Source organism: Benincasa hispida, chromosome 8 (assembly GCF_009727055.1).
Source record: "Benincasa hispida cultivar B227 chromosome 8, ASM972705v1, whole genome shotgun sequence".
In the NCBI taxonomy this organism is placed as follows: Eukaryota; Viridiplantae; Streptophyta; class Magnoliopsida; order Cucurbitales; family Cucurbitaceae; genus Benincasa; species Benincasa hispida.
In genome coordinates, this window is record NC_052356.1 from 30,973,160 (window position 1) to 30,996,697 (window position 23,538).

Here is a 23,538-nt window from a genome sequence, read left to right on the forward strand (position 1 = left end):
TGAGCAGGGTGGCGCCGAATCTGGTCGACGAATGGTTGTGTTTATGGGCACATTTGGAGACTGATGTAGTTGGCCACAAATCTAGACACGGGTGATACATCGATTTGACAAAGGCTGGGCATGGGCGTGTGTGAAACTAAAGCAAGGATGAGCGTGTTGGGATATATGCCCCTAAAGCCTCATAGTTAATATGTTATTTGAAATAATGATTGATTATTTTATGTATGCAATTATCCATTAAGGAAAGATCCATGGTTATTTTATGTAACTTGAACAGTATGTTTTAGACATACAGGTGGATCATGTTTAAGTAATAACCTAAATGGTATGTAGTATACAGATAAGGTTGGGTGCCTTATCATAGTGACACTATGAATACGACTCACTTTATAAATGTTACAAGAGTTGTAAGTGTTACAAACAATATGATCCAAATCGTTCATGTGGAGACATGTCAGTGAAGGTATCCTATACAAAAAGTTTGTATAAAACCGGATCATAAAATGATTAATCTCTCTTTATAACATTATTGGCTGAAGAGATTAACATTTCATAGGATGACCAAAGGTAACTCGACCTTAATCCTGAATGAGTTATGAATTCCTGTCTATGAGGACATTCCTTTGATTTGTATGGGTGAAAGTGACCCGCCTCGCCGATTCAATATACCTACCAATTTGGGGATTTATCTGAGCAAGGAGTTGGGAACATAGCTTCACAAGATGGAAATCGCTCATTCTCATCTTCATGGTAAATAGATGAATTTCTCCTTTTAGTACTGATTTTGGATCTTGAACAATAGGGTCTCTCCCTCCCATTAGCCTGTGAGGGTTTTGTTTATGGCAGAACCATAAACAAGTTGTTCATTAGATGATTAATGAGACTAAAGGAGTAAGAGGTAATTACAAGAGTAAAACGGTAATTTGAACCAGTTGTAATTACAAGCAATTCATGAAGGATGGACTTATTAATAATTGGTTATATCCATGAACAAATAAATATCTACGGTGCGAAGAGTGCAACTGTGGGTCTTTAGTGGAATGGCCCACAGTTAATGAATATTCTACAATGCGAAGAGTTGGTTATATCCATGAACAAAGAAATATTCGTGAAGGGTTGACTTATTGATAATTTGTTATATCCATGAATAAAGAAATATTCTACACTGCAAATAGTGCAACTATTGGTCTTTAATCAAGTGACTCAGTTAATTAATGTTGATTAATTTAATTAAAGAGTTTAATGAATTAATCTCGAATCATTGAAGCTTCTAATCTGTATGTCCATTAAGTCCTTTGTTAGCTCACTAAGGATAAAATAAAGAATATTTAGTTTTGGAAGAATTTGAATTATTCAAATTATAAGGGAATTTATGTTTATTGTATGCGATATAATTAATATAATGTATGTAGATACATTATATTATAAAGTTAATTTGAATGATTAAGCTATGAGAGAATAATATATTTGAATAAGATTCAAATATTAAATAATATGAATGAGATTTATATTATAAATATAATTTAAATTTAATATGAATGAGATTCGTATTAAAACTATATATTAAATTTAATATGAATGTAATTCGTATTAAACTTGGCAAAGAGAAAGAGTTTTTATTTAAATAAATAAATGATTTATTAGTTGGGAAATTGCATTGTATGTCAAATACATTTTTAGAAACTAAATCCATGACTTAAACCTTTTTGTAATTTTAGATGTGGCAATCACATAACAATCACATAAAAATCAGATAGCAAATCATACAGAAATCAGATAGCAATCACATAACAATCACATAATAATCACATAGTAATCAGATAACAATCAAATTTTTAAGTAGAAGTTTCTTGACATGTTTGCAAAAAAGCAAAGGCCCAATTTTCATTTTTTTTATTAAAGTTACAATTGCCTCTTATTGTTTTAGTATTTAACTTAATTATTTTTTAAAAGAATATTTAAATTTAAATTTAAATTTATTGTAATATTAAATAAAATTATATAACAATCGATAACTGTAGTTAATTTTAAATTTTTAAAGAAATGAAGGGAACTAATTTTTTTAAAGAATAAAAACTTAATAATTTTTTTAAAAAAATAACTAGTATATTATTAAATAATAAATTAAAATAATTGAGATAAAAATTATAGTTTACTTTTTCGAATTTTTCACAAATAAAAAAAAATGTCAAACTATTTACAGAAATAGCAAAAAAGTATCGATAGACACTAATAGACTTCCTTTATCAAAGAAAATTAAAATTCTACTATTTTTTATAAATGATTTCCCTTATTTTTCTGTTTCTAAAAATCTCCTTTATTTTTTTTTTTATGCTTAAATGAAGAAAAAATAAATAAATGGTCAAAATTTAACTCAAACTGTGGTGGCTAGAGAGAAAATGATTGTCACACAGTACCATATTTAATAAGAAGTACCATATTTAATAAGAATACTATGGTTAAAACTTAACTCCACCTTCAATTTCTCATTAATTTTTCAGTGGTTGAAACATTTTTCAAAATAAAGCAATGCATTCCAACAAAAACAAAAAAAATATCTTTATTTTTCTAGATATTTTCAAATGGACCTGTTTTGTCTATATATTTTTTAAAAAATACATTGTTCTTCCTATTAATTCCCGCTAGGAGAATAAGAAGAAAAAAAGAGGGGAAAAAATAGAGAAAGAGCAATAGAGAAGATGTTCTATTTGATTTCACATTCTTTTATTATTTTTGTTTGCCAAATCATATGTTTTAAATTTTAATTTAATGGCAATGAACATGTTTAAACTTTATTAAAAGTATGAAGACAAATTGGTTGTTCGAAAATATAGGCATCTAAATAGAACAACCATGAAAATACACTAACCGAAATGTTATTTTAACCTTAAAAAATTCTAAAATTTTAGAATATAAAAATACCGAAAGCTCTAGAATCCAATTACAAAATTTAAAATTTGGAAGACCAAATAGACCGTTATAATTAAAAAAAAAAAAAAAAAGAAGAAGAAAGAAAAGTTGTTAACAACAAACATTTAGCCCCTAATAATAATTTCACTTTTGGTTTTATGTTTTCAAATTTTATATTTGTTTACTCCCAACATGAACTCATGTTGATATTACGTACATTCCAAATGTTTGATATATTAAGGCAGATTTGATCATTATTAGTTTGATATTAACAATAAACATCATTTTTATTTTTCAAAATTTAATATCTACTCTCAATTGTCGTTAGAGCTTAGAGGTTTGAATTTCCTCTCTTAAAAAAAAAAAAGTACAGATCTGTGAATTTGAAAACAAGAGATTAAATGAAAACAGGGTAGTATTTCATATTTTCGTTTGGTAGCATAATTTAGAAATTAGATTCTAATTTAAACAATGATAAACTAATTATAGTTACCGACTAAATATTAGTTGACAATAAATCATTATTAATTTATTTATGAACATGTTTTATTTTAGAAAAAATGTAATTATTATTTTGTAATATTATATAATTTATAGCAAAAATTGAAATTTTAATCTCTATGGGAACATGTTTCATGATTTAACTAAATTCTAAATTTTAAAAACATATGAACAGTATTACTATAAGGACCAAACTTAGAATTTAACCTAATTTAATTTACAATACATTACAATTTATATTTTAATTAAAAAGTTGAATTGAGTTTATAACATGACATACTATAGTTCTACATGTTTTTATCTTTATTTAATTATTCATTTTAAGTTTTAAATTTCAAATTCGGGATAAAAAAAAACATAAAAGTGTTGTTTTCAGATTTTGCACGGTTTGAATCCCAGAAACTGAAAATAGTTTTTTAATTAACAACATTCGAGTTGTCCATGCGCTAAATTTAGTAAATCTGAAAATGTATTCGATTGCAAACTAAACCAGTCCTTAATTTTTAAATATAAAAACTCAAATAATCATCACCAGTAAGTTTGGGCTTAAGGGAAGAAACTTTTCATTTTGTTTTGCCAATTTTATTGGAGGGTTATATGGTTATGTTAGTTAATAATATATTAGCTGGATTCATTTTTACTTTTAACAAAATTGCATTGGTTTTGGTTTTGATTTTTTTATTAAAAAATTGTGATATTCCTCACTCAGTTATCTTCTCTTTTAATATTGACAGAAATGATTTGAGTATCTTCCTGGTTTCAAAATTTAACTATTAAATAATTAATAAATAAAATATTTTAATTCAATTTAATATTTGGACATAGGACTTATGTAAATGGAAATCTATCTAAATCAAAATAAAACTAAGAGTTGTTTTCAAATATAGGAAAATGAATCAAAATATTTACAAATAATAATAAAATATCTATCATGATACAAATAGACTTATATAGTATAGTAGTGGTGAATATTTTTAGCGGTTTTATCATTTACAATAATTTTTCAAAAAAATAATATTGTTTGAGTTATTAAACCATTATTACGATTTTTTTCATCTAAAAAAATATTTTTATTTAAATAAAAAGTTGGAATTTGATTTAATTAGATTTTGAAATTAGTAAATATTTTTATTAGGATAGAAAAAACGATATATTGATTTAATTAGAATTTGAAATTAGGCAAGTAATCAATCTGTCCAAATAAAAATTAAAACATTTTTTTTTATATAATGTAATAGTTAATACAAAATAAAAAGGAGATTTTCAAAAATTAAAATAGCAAAATTTTAATATTCTTTGATAGAGGTTAATATATCAAATTTTAATCTTATTTGAAAATAGTTTAAATTATATTTCAATTTTAATTTTATTTGGTTATCAAATCTAGATAGAAGCAATCATCTAATATATATATATTTTATATTTCTGTAAATAATTTGATATTTTTTATCTGTTAAAATTTTTCAAAAAAAACTTTAAATTAAAATTTAAATCACGCACAAATCAAATCTATCCAAATTAAAATAATAATATTTTAAATAACTAAAAGCGAAGGGTTTAAAGAACGGAAAAGAAAATAAATTAATGTTTAAAATTGAGTAAATAATTAGATTACTCATATCAAAACTAAAAAATATACGCCATTGTTAAATAATTAATTCAAATATTTTAAAGATATCAAGTTTCAAATTAGGTAGTTAAGTTTGTCAATTTAAATTTATAATGATAATTATTTAAATATTGATAAACTAAAATATAATCCAAAAATTATTTTCTTTAATAAATTTAATCTAACCTCGTAATTAAGTTATATTTTAAATCAAATCTGCCTTAAATAATGCTTTCCAAACGGGGAAAAAAACATAAATGGGATAGAATTGGAGAAAAAGGAGAGAAAAAAAAAAGGAATAAGAATCAAAATATAGGATTCAAAGCTTGTATTCGTGAACTCAAGCTGAAGCTAATTCCCTTTGATCAGATCAGATGCTTTCTCCTTCTTCTTCTTCTTCTTCTTTATATCTCTCAAAATTGCTTGAATTGCAATCCAAGGCTTCTGAGTACATTGTACGATAAGAGGACTGTAAAAGTAACCCACCATTGAATCGGTAAACCTTTCTTAAAAGCACTTTTGTTTTTTATTGGATTGGATTGAATCACGAGCCGCATCAAAATTAGCCTCTCAATCGATTCCGAGTTTCTGTTCATGGCTGGTTTCGGTTAAACCGCGTGCTTTTAGCGGGTTTTCTCTTTCTCTTTCTACTTCTCTGATCCTTCTTTTCTTTTCTTTTCTTTTTTTTTTTTTTTTTACCCCCTTTTTCAGTTTTCATATCAAACAAAAGATCCATTCCTGAAGTCCCAAAGGAATTTACATCCCATTTATTTTTCTTCCTTCCTTATTTACTTCCCTTAATTTCGTCATTTATTTCCACATTATTTGTTCTTATTATACTATTCTATATACTGCGATTTTTCCGTAATTTACTTTAGAGGAGAGAGAAGAAGAATTGCGGTTTCTGTTTCGGTTTCGGTTCAATTCAACCTCACCCCTTTTGAGTTTATAACCTTATTGAGGTACCCTTCTCTTACTTTTTGTTAATTTATTGATTCGGTTTCTGTTTGTTTCTGTTTCTTTTTTCTTTTTTTCAATTGAAGCTTTCTGAACAAACAATGGATTGCGTTTAACCTATCCTTTCCTTTCTTTTCGTTTTTTCTTTCTTTTTTTTTTTTTTTTTTTTTTAATGATGGGGTTTCCATTCCTTGTTTACTAATGAAATCGTTTTGATTGTCCGTTTCTTCCTAAACCAAACAATTTCCTTTTACTGGGTCAATTTTTTTTTATTATTGTTTTATAATATTATCAACCATTTGATTTCAATATTTTCTTATTTTTCGTATATCTTTTGAAATTTTAGAAACTGGGTTTCAATGAACACATGCAATTGATTATCATTTGGGTCTTTTTTTTTTTCTCATCTTCTTAGAATTCAGTCATAAGTTTAGAGGGTGTGATTTTGTAAATCAACCCATTGACATCTGTTAAAGCTCTTGGTTGAGACAATTCGAGAAACAATTCTTTTCTGGAATGCTTTTGCTTTTGCTTTTGTAGCTCTCTTGAATTGAGGGTAAGCATTAGATTTATTATCCCTTGTTCAGAATATGATATATGATTGCTGGCAGATAGCTTAATTAGGCACATGCAGGACCTTCTTTTCCCTAATAGTTTCGCAGATTTTCATGGTTTTGTATGTGTGGTTGATTAATTAGGTTTTCATGACATTGTAGCCGATGGACCAGAATAAATTGGAAGCAGATTCTGAGGCAAAAGGGGTAAGATTTATCTTTTATTTTCTTGAAATTGAATGTATGTTGGATATTTATCCTGGTTCAGGTAAAAAAAGATTGTAAATATACGCTATTACCATCTGACCGTTTGATTGCATAGATCGTCTTCTCCTTCTATTCTAGAATAAAGTTCATAGATTTTTCTTGTTTAACTTTTGTTCATGAATTTTATTATGATTTTTGTTTGTTTACCTGGTGATCATAGGATTGTTGTTTGCTAATTACAATTCTTCAGTTTTTCTGGCGATTTGTCTCTAGTTCGAGGAGAATTGTGTTAAATGATAAAAATAGAAAGGTGTCTTGTTAACTTATTGTTGGTGATGTTTATTTGACGAGTGGTTAGAATGTTGTTATGATAGCTCGAGCCCTACGCTCTGCGATTTTTTTATTTTTATTTTTATTTTTTAATTATCAATTCATCCACTTGGAATCCTAGTCAAGTAATGAACTCGACTGATCTTTATTGTTAATAGTGATCTGTATTTTATAATGTCAAGCTTATTGAAGGTTTTCTTCTATACACCTGATTTTCTGCAAGAACTTGTTTTCAGGAAACTTGTTAATTTAGATGGTTAATAGGTTTTGGTTTTCTTTCCCAAAGTTCCATTTATTGGTTTTTTTTCTCTCAAATGAAGTTCTAGGTCTTATTCCTTTTCTTCTGATTGTAGTACATTGGCTATTATGCACCTATTTTATGTATATGTTGTGACTTGTATTCATTTCATTATTTGAAACATTGATGGTCTTTTTTCTAATTTGTTCACAACAAAATATTTACCAATTACCCTGCCTAATCACCAATAATGCGTTTTTGAAGTGGGTCTGGAGCTAACTTTGGGGGATTATTATTATTATGTTATTATTTCTCATTTTGATAGAAACCGGTCATTGAGAAAGCGGCATACAAAAACAACTGGGTTTTCATTGAGGAATTTCATTTATTTATTTCTTGTTTTTTACTATTCTTCCTCTATCATTTCATGCTTTTCAATTATTTGAGCTATTTTAGTTTCTGGATGCCCACGTGTTTTTTTTATGCTAAGGTAGACATATTTTTAAATGCGCTATCCTTTCTCACTGGATTTTCTCTTTCCAGGATTATTCTTCCAGGAGTAGCAATAAAAGTAACCAGACTGTTGAGAGGTCGGGAAGTCCTCAGCATCAGAAGGTATATAACTTGCACACCATTTTGGGATACCGTGGCAATAGAATTGTTGTTGAGAGCCCTGATATATTTATCGTTAGAGTTTCTGAGCTTCTTGGTGCTGTTTCTTTGCATTCTTATATAATTTACTTATATACTGTGATTGATTTATGTATCTTGGCCAAAAAAATGTTTACCCTTTATTAGCACTTCCTTTGTCATGTTGCAGATTTCAGCTAGGTGGGACCCGGATGAAGCATGCAGGCCTTTAATTGATGAAGCACCTGTATTTTATCCTACTGTTGAGGTACCTTTAAAAGAAAAATTATTGCACAGCTTCTTCTTCTTCTTCTTTTTATTTATTTATTATTATTATTTTTAATGTTTGTATCTGGGACATGATTTATAGCTGTCTTTCTGTTTCTCTTTTACAAACTTGTCACTTTCCACTTTTAATATTCGTTAGGAATTTGAAGATACACTTGGGTACATTGCTAAGATTCGTCCTCAAGCTGAATCTTATGGTATATGCCGGATTGTCCCTCCGTCTTCTTGGAATCCACCATGTGTTCTCAAGGAGAAATGTATATGGGAAAATGCCATGTTTTCTACTCGTATTCAGCAAGTCGATTTGCTACAAAATAGGGAGCCCATGAAAAAGAAAAGTAGAGGAAGAAAACGCAAGCGAAGGAAGCACTCAAAAACAGGATCATCAGCTAGATGCATGAATCTGGGTGTAGAAGCAAACGTTACTTCTGAGTCTGATGAAAAATTTGGATTCAATTCTGGGTTAGACTTCACACTCAAAGATTTCCAGGCATATGCAGACTATTTTAAGGAACGTTATTTTGGAATTAAGAAGGCTCAAGAGGATTTAAATTTTGATATTGAACCTACCAAGAGATGGGAGCCTTCTGTGGAGGATATAGAGGGTGAATACTGGCGGATAGTTGAAAAATCTACCGATGAGGTTGAGGTATAGAAATATTGTCTATTACTAGTTTTTGTATTTGTTTAATGTTTTCACGTCTGTGGCTACTGTGTTTAATTATGCCATATTACAGGTTTACTATGGAGCTGATATAGAATCAGCAACATTTTGCAGTGGCTTTCCTAAGGCCTCATCCCTGGTAACAGATGGAAATTCGGATCCGTACGTAAAGTCAGGTTGGAATCTTAATAACTTCCCTCGTTTGCCAGGTTCTGTTCTTTGCTTTGAGGAAAGTGATATATCTGGAGTTCTAGTGCCATGGCTCTATGTCGGAATGTGCTTTTCCTCCTTTTGTTGGGTAAGTTTTCCTCATTTTGTTGGCCAACAATTTGTTATTAACTGAAAATGACAGCTTAGTCTTTGTATCCGCTCTGCTGCTAACTTATTTAGTAGCTTTAATAAGCATGGATATGGCTACAAGACATGGATTTTGCACCAAGGTGGACATGGTGACATGCCAGTTTTAAAAATTCTTGAACACAAACATGGCAAGGAGATGTCTATTGAAATACACATTTTTGTTTTACAAAATATATCATTTTATACAAGAAAATCTAAAGTCAATATATTTAAAACATGAGTTTGATGTATTTCACTCTCAAAATTTATTTAAACGCACACAAGTCTCAGAGTGTCGAATTGTCCAACACATGTTGGACATGGATCCCCTAGCTTAACTAAAGTGTTTGTGCTTCTTAGCCTTAGTTTTAACTACTTAGTAGCTAAGGATCCTTATGTTTTTAAGGGAGGCACAAAAATAACTAATAAGAAATGTTTTAGGTTATTGCAAGAATTCTAATCCTTATGCTTCTGAAAAATTGGGTTAATGTATCTTTCCTTTCAGTAGCTTTTATTTTTTTGTAAGCTATTCCTAATAACCGAGTGTTTTGCACTTGGACCAAATGTATCTCACTTTGCAATCGAGAAATAGCAAACAAAGACACTGAAAAATTAATGCCACGTAGTTATCTTTTATTTTTGACATTAGAAAAATAAAAATCTGAAGGTTATAGAAGTACGTATGGTTGTGATGGAAGGAAGCCATACGGCTTATTGCATATTTATCATCTATTGCATCAATCTCTCTACATTTTGATAAAATGTATCAGGTAGGGATTTTACAATAAATCCATGGATTCTATATCACTCTTACCTTTTTAATACTCTAGCATGGAACACCTCTAACAGAGGGACAAATAGTCAATTTTTAAAGAACTTTTTCAACCTCTTTCAGATATGAATCTATCTGTTTCGGTGGGGAGGCAATAAGATGGATATTGATATTTAGCATAGGTTAGATGATTTTTGGGTCTAAGAAAATTCTGACTTGTGCTGTAGATTATATAGTTATATGCCGACTGTGTATGAAAGATTTACGTTTTATTATTCTCTTCTCAAAAGTCATTCCAGCCTTTTTGTTGTGATTTTTTGCAGCATGTTGAAGACCACCATCTTTACTCTTTAAACTATATGCACTGGGGAGATCCAAAAGTATGGTATGGAGTTCCGGGAAGCCACGCTTCTTCTTTAGAAGCTGCGATGAAAAAACATTTGCCTGATTTGTTTGCGGAACAGCCAGATTTACTTCATGAATTGGTAATTTGATCCATTTTATTATTTTCTAACCATGCTAGAATGAACTTGACAAATGTGAACATTTCACCTTAGTTGCGAGTTAAAAGTATTGTCTTACATTGTCTTTCAAATAGTTCATATGCTGGGGACAAATTTGTATCAACAATAGAATAATGGATTCTGTACGTACCTAGTCCAATTCAAAGGATGGTTGGGGACACTTGCTGTAACTCCAATGATCCTTTTACTGCACCTTTTAAATATCATGCTATATGTTTCTACCTTCTACTTTGATGTGGTCAACTGGTGTGCTTGTAAAGTTTCTGTCGGATCTTGTCTTGTTAGAAGCCATTATGTGTCCAATTATTATGTTGCATTTTTTCTGTTTCTCTCCCTTTTCTAAGAGCTCTTTAAAAATTATGGCTTTTTTCTTGCAACAGGTCACTCAATTATCTCCTTCAGTACTCAAATCTGAAGGAGTACCTGTGTATCGAGTGGTCCAAAATTCCAGGGAGTTTGTTCTTACCTTTCCAAGGGCATATCATGCAGGTTTTAATTGTGGTTTCAACTGTGCTGAGGCTGTGAATGTGGCACCAGTTGACTGGTTGGTTCATGGGCAAAATGCCATAGAACTTTATAGTGCGCAACGGCATAGGACATCACTTTCACATGATAAATTGTTATTCGGTTCAGCTCGGGAAGCTGCCCAGGCCCTTTGGGAGATATTAGTTCTAGAAAAGAAAACTCCGAGTATTCTAAATTGGAAAAGTGTCTGTGGAATAGATGGAGATCTTACAAAAGTGATCAAGGTAAACCTTTCTTTCTCTTCCTCCCAATATCCTGTGTTTGCATTTGCGTGGTCTATATGAATGTGGCACTGAGTAAGCCGTATGGCTTGATAATAAACTTGTGTTGTACTATGAAACTGATGTTTTCATGCATGTCAATATCCACAGACAAGAGTGAAGATGGAGGAGGAAAGAATGAATTGCCTTCCAACTAATATGAAGTTGCAAAAGATGGAAAGTGAGATTGATTGCAAAAGTGAAAGAGAGTGTTTTGCCTGCTTCTATGACTTATATCTCTCTTCAACCTCCTGCAAGTGTTCCCCCAATCGGTTCTCATGCCTTAAGCATGCTAGTAACTTTTGCTCGTGTCAAGTAGATGACAGGTGTGTTCTCTTTCGCTACAGTTTAAATGAGCTACACACACTTGTCGGAGCACTAGAAGGGGGGTTTGATGCCATTAAAGAATGGGCCTCAAGATACTGTAAAATGGAAAAGGACAATGAATCTGTAACCAAGGTTGAGTTGGACAGCGGATTAAATGAAAAACCATCTTGGTCCCCTGAAATAACAGATAATCTTAAAAGAACAGACGTCCCATGCAGTTCATCTAGCCATGCTTCTTCAGAAGTAGTGCAGTCAGAGTTTCATCGTGGATCACTTAGCCTTAATAATTCCCACCTTAGTTCCGATAGTCAAAATGACATTGTCAATAGTGAAGTTATGGTAATAAATAAAGGCAAGAAGGTGGAGCAGGAGTGCTGCATTGATTTGAACATTGACATAATTTCTGACGGTAATGGTAGTTGTGGGCCCCACAAATCGGATAGCAAGATAATCGTTGATTTGGATGAAACTTACCATTCGGTGTTTGCAGAAAAATACATTTGTAAAGCAGAACATGAATCAGATTTAATGAATATGGACACTGATCATGTAAACACTCCTCCGGTTAATGATTACTCTTCAAGTGTAGAAGATGGTGTGAGAATGTGTGGATCTAACGCCAGTAAGTTGTTTGGAGTTGATCTTTTGCAGTCGCAGTCGCAGTCAGCATTTCCATCCAACAACTACTCAAAAGTAGAAACTTTAAAACACTTAGATAAAAGGATGCCTTCTTGGCTAAGTTCTCCTTGGAAATTGGTTCCTTTTGTTGAACCTATAAATATTGGAACCATTATGTTTGGAAAGCCTTGGCACTGCGAGAAGGCCATATTTCCAAAAGGTATTACATAAATTATTTAACACAGCACCAAATGATTAGCTTTATTTTCCTAATACAGAGGGTTCCCTTTTTTATTATTGTTTTCTATGACTTCTTCAGGATTTAGAAGTCGAGTCAAATTCTTTAGTGTGCTTAATCCAACTAGTATCGTTACCTACACATCAGAAGTTCTTGATGCTGGGCTCCTGGGACCTCTATTCAAGGTGTCACCTCCTCTGCTTCTACGATTTCATGTTTCATTTTCATAGTTTTGTTTTCCTTGAAATGTCAAAAGTGTAGCGTTTCCTCTTTGTGCCTTTCCAGTTTCATGCTGAAGTGTTCAGGAGGGACCAAAATTTCACTTGTTTTTTTTTTAACATGCTTTCCTTTCTGCTAGTAAAAAAAAAAAAAAAAAAGAAGAGAGAGATTTGTTCAGCAGAACCTATATTTTTCTCTATTTAGTAGAGCGTTTGTCTTATTATTCATTCTGTTTTCTCAAAAACTAGCATTATAGCTTTTGCAGGACAGTCTCATTTAGAGAGTTGTAAGGAAATTGCTTATATATTAGTTGTTCATTGTGTGGAATTATATTCAGGTGACCTTGGAAGAATCTCCCGGTGAAAACTTCACTAATGTCTCAGCAACCAAATGTTGGGACATGATAGTACAGAGAATAAACCAAGAAATCGAAAAACAGAACCTTAGATTGGGAGGAATACTTCCTTTGCAGCTTTTGAAGGAAGTTAATGGACTTGAAATGTTTGGATTTCTTTCACCTCCTGTTATCCAGGTAGGACCTTGCTTAAATAGCTTAAATCAAATGGATTGTTACCTGGACAAGATCTCTGATGTTGGCCGTGGTTTTGACATTGTTTTCATTATCTGTTAATGATTTCGTTGTAATTTCTTATTGCAGGCTATCGAGGCTCTTGATCCTAAACACCAGTGTATGGAGTATTGGAACCACCGGCAGCAGTACGCAATACCCGCAAATTCAGGTGACAACACTTACTGCAAAAGTTCTGCTTTAAGATTGAATTTCTCTTGGGGCGAAACAAGTGCAACTACTTTTGATATCAATAGGGAAGAGGATGAAACTGTCACTCCAACTATAGGAATGGAAGGGCATCATCAAAATGAAGAACAAGTTCGATCGGTATTAAAGGGGCTGTTAAACAAAGCAAATCCTGAAGAATTGAGCGTGCTGCAAAGCATATTCTGCACAGAATTGCAAACTACTGAATTGAGAGCAGAATTTGCATCACTGATCAAAGAGAAGCAGGAAAAGTGTAGATAGTCAAGTAAAAGATATAGGAGCCATCATTCTTTCTAATTCAAGATTAGCATTTGCACGGTCATTTATCAAGTCTATTCTTGCTAACGATTCATAATTCGAACGGGAGATCCTATTCCTAGCTTAGACTTTGTGCACAAGTTAAATTATTCTGCTGGCTTTTTAGCTAGCTGTCTGAGATTTGCTAATATGACAGACTGCCATCGACAATGATTACGATTGATGTGATTGGCGCTGCTCTCGCCGTAGGAAATTCTGCTAATTTTGCTGACTATATGTGTAATTGTCAGTCTTATAGTTCCATACTAGGATATTGGTTTTCCAGAGTCCAGAGCTTGTATTTCTGTCTTTGATTCAAACTCAGCTGATTCTGTAACAAGAGCACTTAAAGTGCAGCTAGTGGTAGATTGGTATTGATGAGTCTGGTTGCCATTTTTGACCAATATTCTTTTATTGAACAAAAATCTGCTAGATGTGAACGTATAAATTTTGACTAGTTTATTGAAATTTTACTAAATTTTTTAATATATATACACTACTAGGATATAAGCCAAACACTTCCATCGACGATGGTCTTTCACTTTTAACTTGTGGTTTATCGTATTAAATTCTTATCTTCCTCGCAAGTTTCTGTATTCAACTTTAAAGACTTGTCTATTAAGGAAACTAAAAAGTAACTGGAATTTCATTTGGAAGAGGTAAAGTATTACAAACATTTTTCTGCTTAAGCTAGCTAATTGTTTTGGTGAGGGATTTCAAAGAAAGAGAATAAATCTAAGTGACTTTAACTTATTTACTCTAGTCATTTTACTTTTTAGTTAACATAGCTAGTAAACCTCTCAACTTTTTTTCTTTTTTTGGTTATCATCCAAACATAAAATTTTAAATATATGAATTTTAAAATTGTCTCATTTCAAACAAAGAAAAAAAAATTAATCCTCTTAGATTTCAAATAATAATAGAATTTGAAATCAAGAAATGATTCTTTTTTTTTATATCCGTGAGTGTCCGGGTCAACTTTCATACACCTTTCTTGAACTTTCTTAAATCTAAACAAATGGCAAATGATTAAAAGAAATTGTTAATGGTCATTATAACATGGTCTTATTCACTCTATACTTTACTTATTTATATTGGCTCTTATCATATTAAAATTCATGATGGTTCAATCACAAGTATACCATACACATGTCAAAGTGAGTACAGTTCAACAACATAAAATTTATACTATCAACTTTGAGATTAGAGGTTTGATTTCCTTACCTCACATATTGTCGGGAATAAAAAAACCATAAACATATCACATAAATGCAATTTGCTTTTAGCATGAGTTAACTTGCCTCTACCTAGACTATACTTGATGAATCTTGTCCTTTAACTAACCAAGGGAGGTATATAACATGCTTCTTGTGTGACTTTCTATAATATGTCAAAAACATATCATGATTGAAAATATTAATAAAAGTTTGTTCCATGCATACCTCTACTTGTGAATTCAAATACATCTAAACTAGATTTCCATTTTTCTTTCTAAAGAACATATAAATTAGAATTAAAAAGTAATTATAAATTGATGGCATGTATGCGCATGTTATGATTAAAAAAACATTTAACTACACCCAAATGTAAAAAACGACAATGATACTACTACTAATAATAATACAAAAAAAAAAAAAAATTGTAATCCAACCCAAACTTAGAACAATAACTATTTAGTGAAGTACTAACATGAGTATAATTTAATCATCACGATCAAAATCCTTTTAAGAGTCGGAGGAAAAGACTTAACCACATGTCAACCAAACCATAAATTGACAAGTATAAACAAGCAGAACTATTCATCAGCTTTTAGCTTGTAAATATGAATTTTCTTTCTACACTTAGTTACTATCAATCAACATTTTTGTTCTTTGAGTTCAACCATTGTGAGTTGGAGAATGGAATCTTCGACTTTTAGAGTGATAATTGATGCATCCACTGAGCTATACTTGGATCGACATCATCAACAATAACATAAATCAGATATATCTAACACCTAACAAATATCACACTTAAAATAAAAGAATTTTCAACTCTAGTTTTTCAAAATTAGTAGAAATGTAACAAAAATCTTGATAAACTTGGAAGCGAGGATGGGGATGCAATTCCTAACCTACCTACTCAATTGCCTTAATTTTGACCAGTAGAGATTACTTATGGTGGTGAATGAAACCAACTTTTGATTAGTTTGTGCACAGGTTGACCTAGACTTTTCTTCGAAGTCAAGTCCACTAGTGATAAGCTTCTAAAAAATATGACCTAGTAAACATTCTTAACACTAAAGAAACATCCTCCAAAAAAAATCCATCAACAGTCTTCTGAGGTAAAAGAAACCTAACAGTAATATCATTATTTCCTAACATTTCAACACATGAAAATCTCCTTGAGCTCTCATAAACTAGTTGATGCAAAGCTTGGCACTCTCCACCACCTAAATTAGCAACATTCTCAACCCAAGCACGTATCCATTTGAAAGGTATTGCCTTAAACCACCACAGTGTAGTCGTCTATCATCTTGTATATCCATTCCCTTTTCTCCATAGATAATCTAGCTTTTCATATTGTATTATCTCATAGTGTTAAATCACCGAATGACTCAAAAATTTAAGTTGTTGGATCAATCGATGATTTAATATGGTATTAGAGTAGGTAGTCCAGGTCCAAGAGATCCTGTGTCCAAACTCCTACAATGTTATAACCCTAAGAGCTATATTGATGAAGATGCATATCATTAGGTTTTTCCCAGTCATAAGAAGCTCTAGTACACTAGTCACGTTGAGGGCCACAAATATACAGACTGCGACTAGTTTTGATCTACCATGGTATCATGAGGGGAGCAATTTTAACAACCAACCACTTTGTGCAAGGAAGATATGGTCCCACATTCATATTAAAGTTCTTGACTAGTGACAGATTCAAGTTAAACATGGTCTGCATTTTGAATCATGGACTGTTTTCAAGTATAAATGAGGACCTTAGTTACCCTGGATCCTAAAAATTGAAAACAACTTCAAAGAATCAAGGAATGGAATTACCCTATCTGTTGGAGGCGATACCCTTAAATCTTCATTATCAGCAATAGTGTGTCAGGAGGAGCCGAAAGCATTTCCTAGGAACATGCACATGCAAGTTATAACTTCTTATACTGCGATCAAGGCAGAAAAGCAAGCATAAGCCTTGAACAATGAAGTGTTGAGTTGCTTGCTCGCAAAATTACACTGCATTCTTTTCAGGTCTTCTCCTCAAATGATCTCATCTGCAAACTAAAAGGAGGAACAGGAATATTTGTATTTATTTCTAGGTACAGATAGCAATAGACGAAGGGAAAATCAGAACTGAATTAACCATTCTCTTCTCCATGTTTTTTATTATGTACACGAGTCCCAAAGGCTAAGGTAAACAATTGGCAAATAGAACTCCAGCTGTTGAATGGCTTTCATTTGCTTTTCTACATAAATCCACGCACGGTATAAATTTTTCATGCAAATTTCTTAGAAAGTAATTACACTCTATAATTGCAAGATGAAACCATTATCTTTTAAAACAAAGTTCTGAAAATATGTAGCAGTTTATGATTCCAAAGATCATGTGAGGTCATTTTCATCCAATGGTTCTCCATGCTCTTCTGTTGCATCGGTCTTCAGTGCACTCACATCACCTGTAGGCAGTTTTCTAGCAAGCCTGATAATCTGCAGGAATGTTATTTTGGTCAAAGTAGGTAGAAAAAGCACATTCCATGACACAACAATAAAAACACAGCAAAACTAGTAATGCTACAAGCTACAATAACTAAATCTAACATTTCATTACATAATTTCAAAGTGACGTTAGTTGAGCAAATAGAAGTCATGAATTGAAATGTGCTGGGGAAATTTTAATTGCTATGAATAAAAAGAGTCTCAGAGGAAATAGCAGAGGAACCGAGAAACTTAGAAGTTTCTAAAATTTGATGCAGAAGTCCATCAATCATACAAAATCAAACTTGAACCAAAATTTTGGAAACTCTCTCATTGTTGCATTCATTTAGAATAACATGTCACGGTAATGATGTCTTTCACTCATTTTGAAATGTTCCCATTTCTTTATTATCACGTTCTGTTCGGTACCTTGGAATTTCAAAGTAAAGTTACATTTTATTTTCCCTTCTATCTTGTCCTTTTCAAAATGGGGAATTTTCCAGTGGGAAATAAAAGATGATCTGGTTCACTGGTTGTAATTAATAAATAACTTTCACAACCAACTTTTTACATCAATTGAAATGGAACACAGCATGGAAAAACATTTACCACATGATCAAGATGAGAAATAGTGCTTGACTGTGCCACACGCTTGATTTCCTCAACATCACCTTCGATATAAGCAGATATTAGCTTACTAGCAGCACGGTATTGGTCAGTTCTCAAAAAAGTATCAACTCTGCAAAGAGGAAATAATAGAATTTCAACCCGCATGTACCTTTTTCTGGAAGTTGTGTGATAAAATATTAAAATGGAACAAAAAAAAATCTTTTCAAAATAACATATATTATCACTAAAGATTAAAAAATTATCCATCACCAGTTCTATCTTGGATAAGGAAAGCCTATTTGATCTTTCAGCAGCTTAAATATTCCTACCAATTGTCTATGTCAAAAGAAAGATCAATTAAAAAATAACATCTGGCCCATATAGAGAAGGGAGAAGAGAGCAAAACATTGTGCAGATGGTTATCAGAGAGATATCTTCCATTAGCTTGTTCCTTAGATTAGGGGAAGGTCAATTTGGCTACTCCGCTGCTTTTAAATATTCAGTATTGATCTAAGAAAGAAAAATGCACATATGTGCATCAGATTTATCTGACTAAATCTCATCAGATGTGTGACGAGTTTACGCAAAGTAATGAAAGAGGAGGGCATATGTATGTGTCTGATTTGGTCAAAGTAAAGACAACCCTCTTAGCCTCCTTCCCGTTTACCTTGCTCAACACTCCTGATTACTTTGTTTGTCCCATACTTAGTCTATACAATAGACATTTATCATTTGATGGACTTGATTGATGTTGGCTTGGGCAAAATAACTCTTCTTGTACAACTTTATAACTATAATCGGGATGATAACCAAAGCAGACACTTCTCAATTTCAAAGATCTCATTCTGAACTTAAGGACATAGTTATCAGCATATAGAAACAGATGCTGAGGATCCTAATAAAAGTGGAGCCCACTAACAATTTCCTCTTTCAAGTGAATCAAAATCTGGTATATAATTGGGTATCTACCCATGGCTAACTGGAGAATGACAAACCTTGACTTTAATCAAGTAATACAAAGCATGAAAGTTCAGGAAGCAGATGAAAAGATAACCATGGCATAGTTCAGAATTTGTACTCACTGTGAACAGTCATTGTAGCACTTCTCAGCTTGTTTGAAGTCATGGGCGTATAGGTAAACAATGATGGCACTAAGATATGCCTGGAATGGAATTAATAAATATATTATTTGCAAATCGCACTAAGTTCCATTTCTTGATAGAAATTAGCAGCACAACAATGCAGTTTAACTCTTTCAACTAGTGATCACTCTCTTTCTATGAACTTTTCATTGATAAATAAAAAGAAACAAAAAGTGTATGTGTATATATATTGAACTTCCATTTATGTCAATTGGAAAGTCTTTTCAAACTTCATTGACTACTGTAAATTAGCCCATAAATGCAAGACCAGTAAATCTAAAAATCATCAATGTGAAAGAAAGGTGACAATTTTCTTCCAAGCAACTCATTTAACATGCTTGTTTCAATAATAAGGAAAAAATCATAGCAAATTAATACAAGAAAAGTAAAAAAGTAGATAACTCCCACCTTGCCTTGGCTGTGTACGGCATTGCATTTATCGGCTGCCAAACCCCATCGTAACAGCAATTCTGCAGCATCCGAATATCTACATGGAAAATACAATACTTTCTGTCAGCAATTAAACCTTCTATCTACGCACAAAATGATAAGATGTTATAGCCCAATAAAGTATAAGAGAAGCCTATACTCAGTTAATTGGCTAAAAGAAACAGATAATTGCATCAAATGAGAAACAAATGGGCTGAAAATTAAAGATATAGTGATACGAAAGACTGAACTTTCATATTTATACTTTAAAAGGTTTAAGGCGCTACTGCTCATAATATAGAGCATTTGCCTAAATAATAGTAGTCATTTTATCCATAATATCCGCAACAAAACAATAGAACCCAGACTCTTCTAGACTGAGGACTTATTTACTTTAAATTGAATGAAGTGAGGCCTAGGGTCCAAGGGACAAGTTTAGCCATCACTTTTACTACAACCTTTTTTGTATTTTCAACAGCATGTGGGTAAAAGAAAAGGTTTCATTGTGAAATAGCTAATACTGAGATAGTGAAAAAAGACAATACTTAAAAGCTTTTGATTGTGGTGGCAGTTTCAAAATAATTTGAAACTTACTTCTCTAATTTTACAAAAACACTTGTGGCATCACGATATAAATCAAAGGCCATTTGTTCTCTGCCATCCTCTTCCAGAAGTGTACAGGCATCAGTGTATAATGTAATAGCTTCATCTGGCTTGCCATCTTCCAAAGCACTGTAAGGAGATATATAAATGAAATGTTCGAGGGCATTTATGGCAAGATATACTTGAATCAACTTGTATGTTTGTAAGATATAAAAGCAGTGACATATTCCCTTAAGTTACAGTCACGGTTCACCATCCCAGTGAAGGGAGGAAGCAATAGTTCATTGAGAAGCTCAGGAGCTCATTTATTATTCTTGTTTTTAACCTGTGGCTGCTCAAACATGAATGAGCAAATAAAAGGCAAATGCAACTGCATATGCGCATAAACATAAGGAGTTATGGTGAATATAAACTGCTTGAGCCAACAAATAGGCAAAGTAGGCCAAAGCTATTGTGTTTTTTTAAAAAAATATGAACAGGAAAGCTATTGTCCAATTGGGTGATGAAAAACTACAGCTAGAGAAATTGCAACGGCAAAAAAATAACAACTAAGATTCCTTTCCTTGAGAATTAAGGTTTACTACTACTTATTTTTGTTGAAGTAATGCCTTTGGCATTTCATAGTAAACAAATTTGATTTCAGTTAAATTATTTTATACGTACATAATTTATTTAGAATTATCATATGATTTATATCCCTGTATTGAGGAGATTCAGTATTTCTGGATTGTTTATATATTACTTAATTCTGATAATGTTGTCGACTGCACGAAGCTAACTTATAGCCTTTTTTTGGTTAAGAAACAATTTAATTAAGAATAAAAGAATATAAAAGAAGAAGTAAAAAAATCTAGCCTCGAGCAATTTGGTTGAATGAAGAAAGTTATGTGATGTTGCATAAGACATAAACTTACTGAGCACCCTTTGATAAAGCATCAGATGCAGGTTGAGATCTTCCACACAAAATATACAACTCTGATGCTCTTCTATAAAAGTCAGCAACTTCAGTTAAGTTACCAAGTTCCTTTGCGAGAGCACCAGCAGATTCCATATGCTTAGCAGCATCCCAGGGTCTAATTAGTAGTGAAGGACTTAAAGGGAGATAACAAAGGTCAAGAAATGAATGAATGCAGGCCAAAGAATGGCCATCAACCAATTGTGGAAATAAGGATACGAGGAGAGCATCTCTTGCCCTTTTGAAGCTTTTTCAAATGCAATCTTTGCTTTCTCATGGTTATTTCGAACCCTGTACGCATTCGCTACAGCAAAGATACAGATTCTTATTTTAAATTCTCCAGGGAGGAAAGACTATCAGCAAGTAATGCAAATATCTGCAAGTTTCTTGTTCTTGCATCCCATTAGAGAGCTTAACTAACCATATGAATAGAAAATAACATACCAGCCTGCTCATAGAGGACAGTAGCACCTTTCCAATCAGCACTCCATCTTGTCATACTGAGTTTTGTTCTATAGATTTTACATGAAATAAAGAAAATGAATACAAATCAAAGAAAACTTAAGTGGGATTTTTTTGGAGACAAACATGAATCATGACAAATGAACAACCCATCCGATCCACCCCGAATGTGATACTCGAATTACAAATCAACATTAATCATTGCTTAAAACCCACATTCGCATAGGTTTATTGACTCCATTTTTCCATTTTCATTCCCATTTCTGAAAGATACTTCAAACTAGCAGTTACAGAATCCATAACCAGAACTATATAAGAAAAATCAAATCCCAAAGGAGCCACAGAAGCTCGGCACCGTTAATCGAGTCAATAAGAAGCAAAACGAAGTTCAAAGAAATCAGATGAGAAAGTGAAGAAAATGGTAAAGGGAGCGATGGAAAGAAGAAAACTAACAATTTATCGGCTTTGATCATTAGCTTGTCCGGATCGGAACTAGACATGATTCTTGTTCTTGTTCTGGAATTGCTTCTCTTCTTCGTTGATTGTTCGTGATTTTGCTCGACACCTGATCGAGCTGTACTTCCAACTTCCCTTTACGATTACACCATTGCACCGAATCGATCCGACAGATAAGAATTATCGAAAAACTTCACAAAATATCCAAACTCCACAAACTATAATAATCTCTTCCTAAAAACTTTTATACCATTAATTTTTGGAGAAAATTTCACAAAATGACCAAAAACCCAAAAACTTTTTGTCTCTTCCTAAAAACTTTTCTACAGTGGCCTTTTGTTTATGCAAAATTTCAAAATTATCCCCAATTTTTAAAACTCCTCAAACCGCACCACATTTCTTCTTATTTCAACTATTTCTTTAACCTTTCATTCAATGTGCATTCAATACAATACCAACATTCCACAAAACATTTATTCCTAACTAATATTCTACTAATAGAATTGAATAACATTGAGATGAAGAGAATGGAAGGTCACTCTCAGTATTCACTTTCTGTCGAACTCCCCACGAAATTTTCTAATTGTTATCTCGTAACTTTCCCTCAGAGTTTTCGTTGATCGCTTTCATCGTCAGATTCAGAAACAAAGACAATGTAAGTGATATTCTGTGATTTCTTGTCCCAGATCGCTTTCATAATAAGCGTCGTTTAACACTAAATGAACGGTCGTATAGTAAATTATAAACAAACGTGTAGTAATTTATACACGATCGTTTAGTAAATTATAAACGATCGTGTATTAATTTATCAACAATCGTATAGTAAATTATAAATGATTGTGTAAACATTTATAAACGATCGCATAGTAATATATAAATGATCGTTCACTTATCAATGATTTGCTGATCCCATTATAGATCAATGACGTTACTTCGCATCTTTGTACGATTTGGTGGGGATTGGGATGAGCCCGAAAGAAATTATATTGGTGGTCCTATGAAAGGTCTAAAAATAAAAAATGATATAACATTCAGTGAATTAGTGAGTATGATGCACCAATGACTGAATATCAATCCAAATATGTTTGATATATACCTGTCTCTTATACACATCTAGATGTGTATAAGAGACAGAGTGAGTATGATGCACCAATGACTGAATATCGATCCGGATATGTTTGATATACACATCAAATGTTGTTTAAATTCTGTCTCTTATACACATCTAGATGTGTATAAGAGACAGATGCACCAATGACTGAATATCGATCCGGATATGTTTGATATACACATCAAATGTTGCTACAATCTATTGGTCCCGGCTTCCCCAATTGACATAGTCAACGATGAAGATCTTAGCTTCTTTTTAGAAGGAAGTAATGCATCCCATATGTCGTTATTTGTATCAGTTAAAACCTGT

At 32.1% G+C, this 23,538-nt stretch overlaps 2 protein-coding genes across 7 annotated transcripts; one reads left to right on the forward strand and one right to left on the reverse strand.

The window, feature by feature from the left end:
* Positions 1 to 5,344: 5,344 nt before the first annotated feature.
* LOC120082870 (lysine-specific demethylase JMJ18-like) lies at positions 5,345 to 14,189 on the forward strand. Of its 6 annotated transcripts, none has more exons than XM_039038227.1 (13): positions 5,345 to 5,516; positions 5,899 to 5,982; positions 6,676 to 6,738; positions 7,850 to 7,921; positions 8,127 to 8,204; positions 8,364 to 8,873; positions 8,962 to 9,186; positions 10,323 to 10,484; positions 10,904 to 11,272; positions 11,420 to 12,473; positions 12,573 to 12,676; positions 13,048 to 13,242; positions 13,369 to 14,189. In XM_039038227.1, exons 3-13 carry the CDS (start codon positions 6,697 to 6,699, stop codon positions 13,747 to 13,749), a joined length of 3,192 nt encoding a protein of 1,063 aa, XP_038894155.1. In that variant the 5' UTR covers positions 5,345 to 5,516; positions 5,899 to 5,982; positions 6,676 to 6,696; the 3' UTR covers positions 13,750 to 14,189. The 6 variants fall into 6 exon arrangements, with proteins under 6 accessions (XP_038894155.1, XP_038894158.1, XP_038894157.1 ...); XM_039038230.1 differs by having other exon boundaries at positions 6,694 to 6,738; XM_039038232.1 differs by lacking the exon at positions 5,345 to 5,516 and having other exon boundaries at positions 5,551 to 5,982; positions 13,369 to 13,450; positions 13,536 to 13,593.
* A 2,932-nt stretch (positions 14,190 to 17,121) lies between these two features.
* On the reverse strand, positions 17,122 to 22,341 carry LOC120082595 (gamma-soluble NSF attachment protein). The gene is made up of 9 exons (XM_039037840.1): positions 22,116 to 22,341; positions 21,645 to 21,712; positions 21,420 to 21,504; positions 21,160 to 21,318; positions 20,237 to 20,374; positions 19,622 to 19,700; positions 19,154 to 19,233; positions 18,072 to 18,201; positions 17,122 to 17,474 (listed from the first exon to the last, which is right to left on the reverse strand). Exons 1-9 carry the CDS (start codon positions 22,160 to 22,162, stop codon positions 17,370 to 17,372), a joined length of 891 nt encoding a protein of 296 aa, XP_038893768.1. The 5' UTR covers positions 22,163 to 22,341; the 3' UTR covers positions 17,122 to 17,369.
* Positions 22,342 to 23,538: the final 1,197 nt, after the last annotated feature.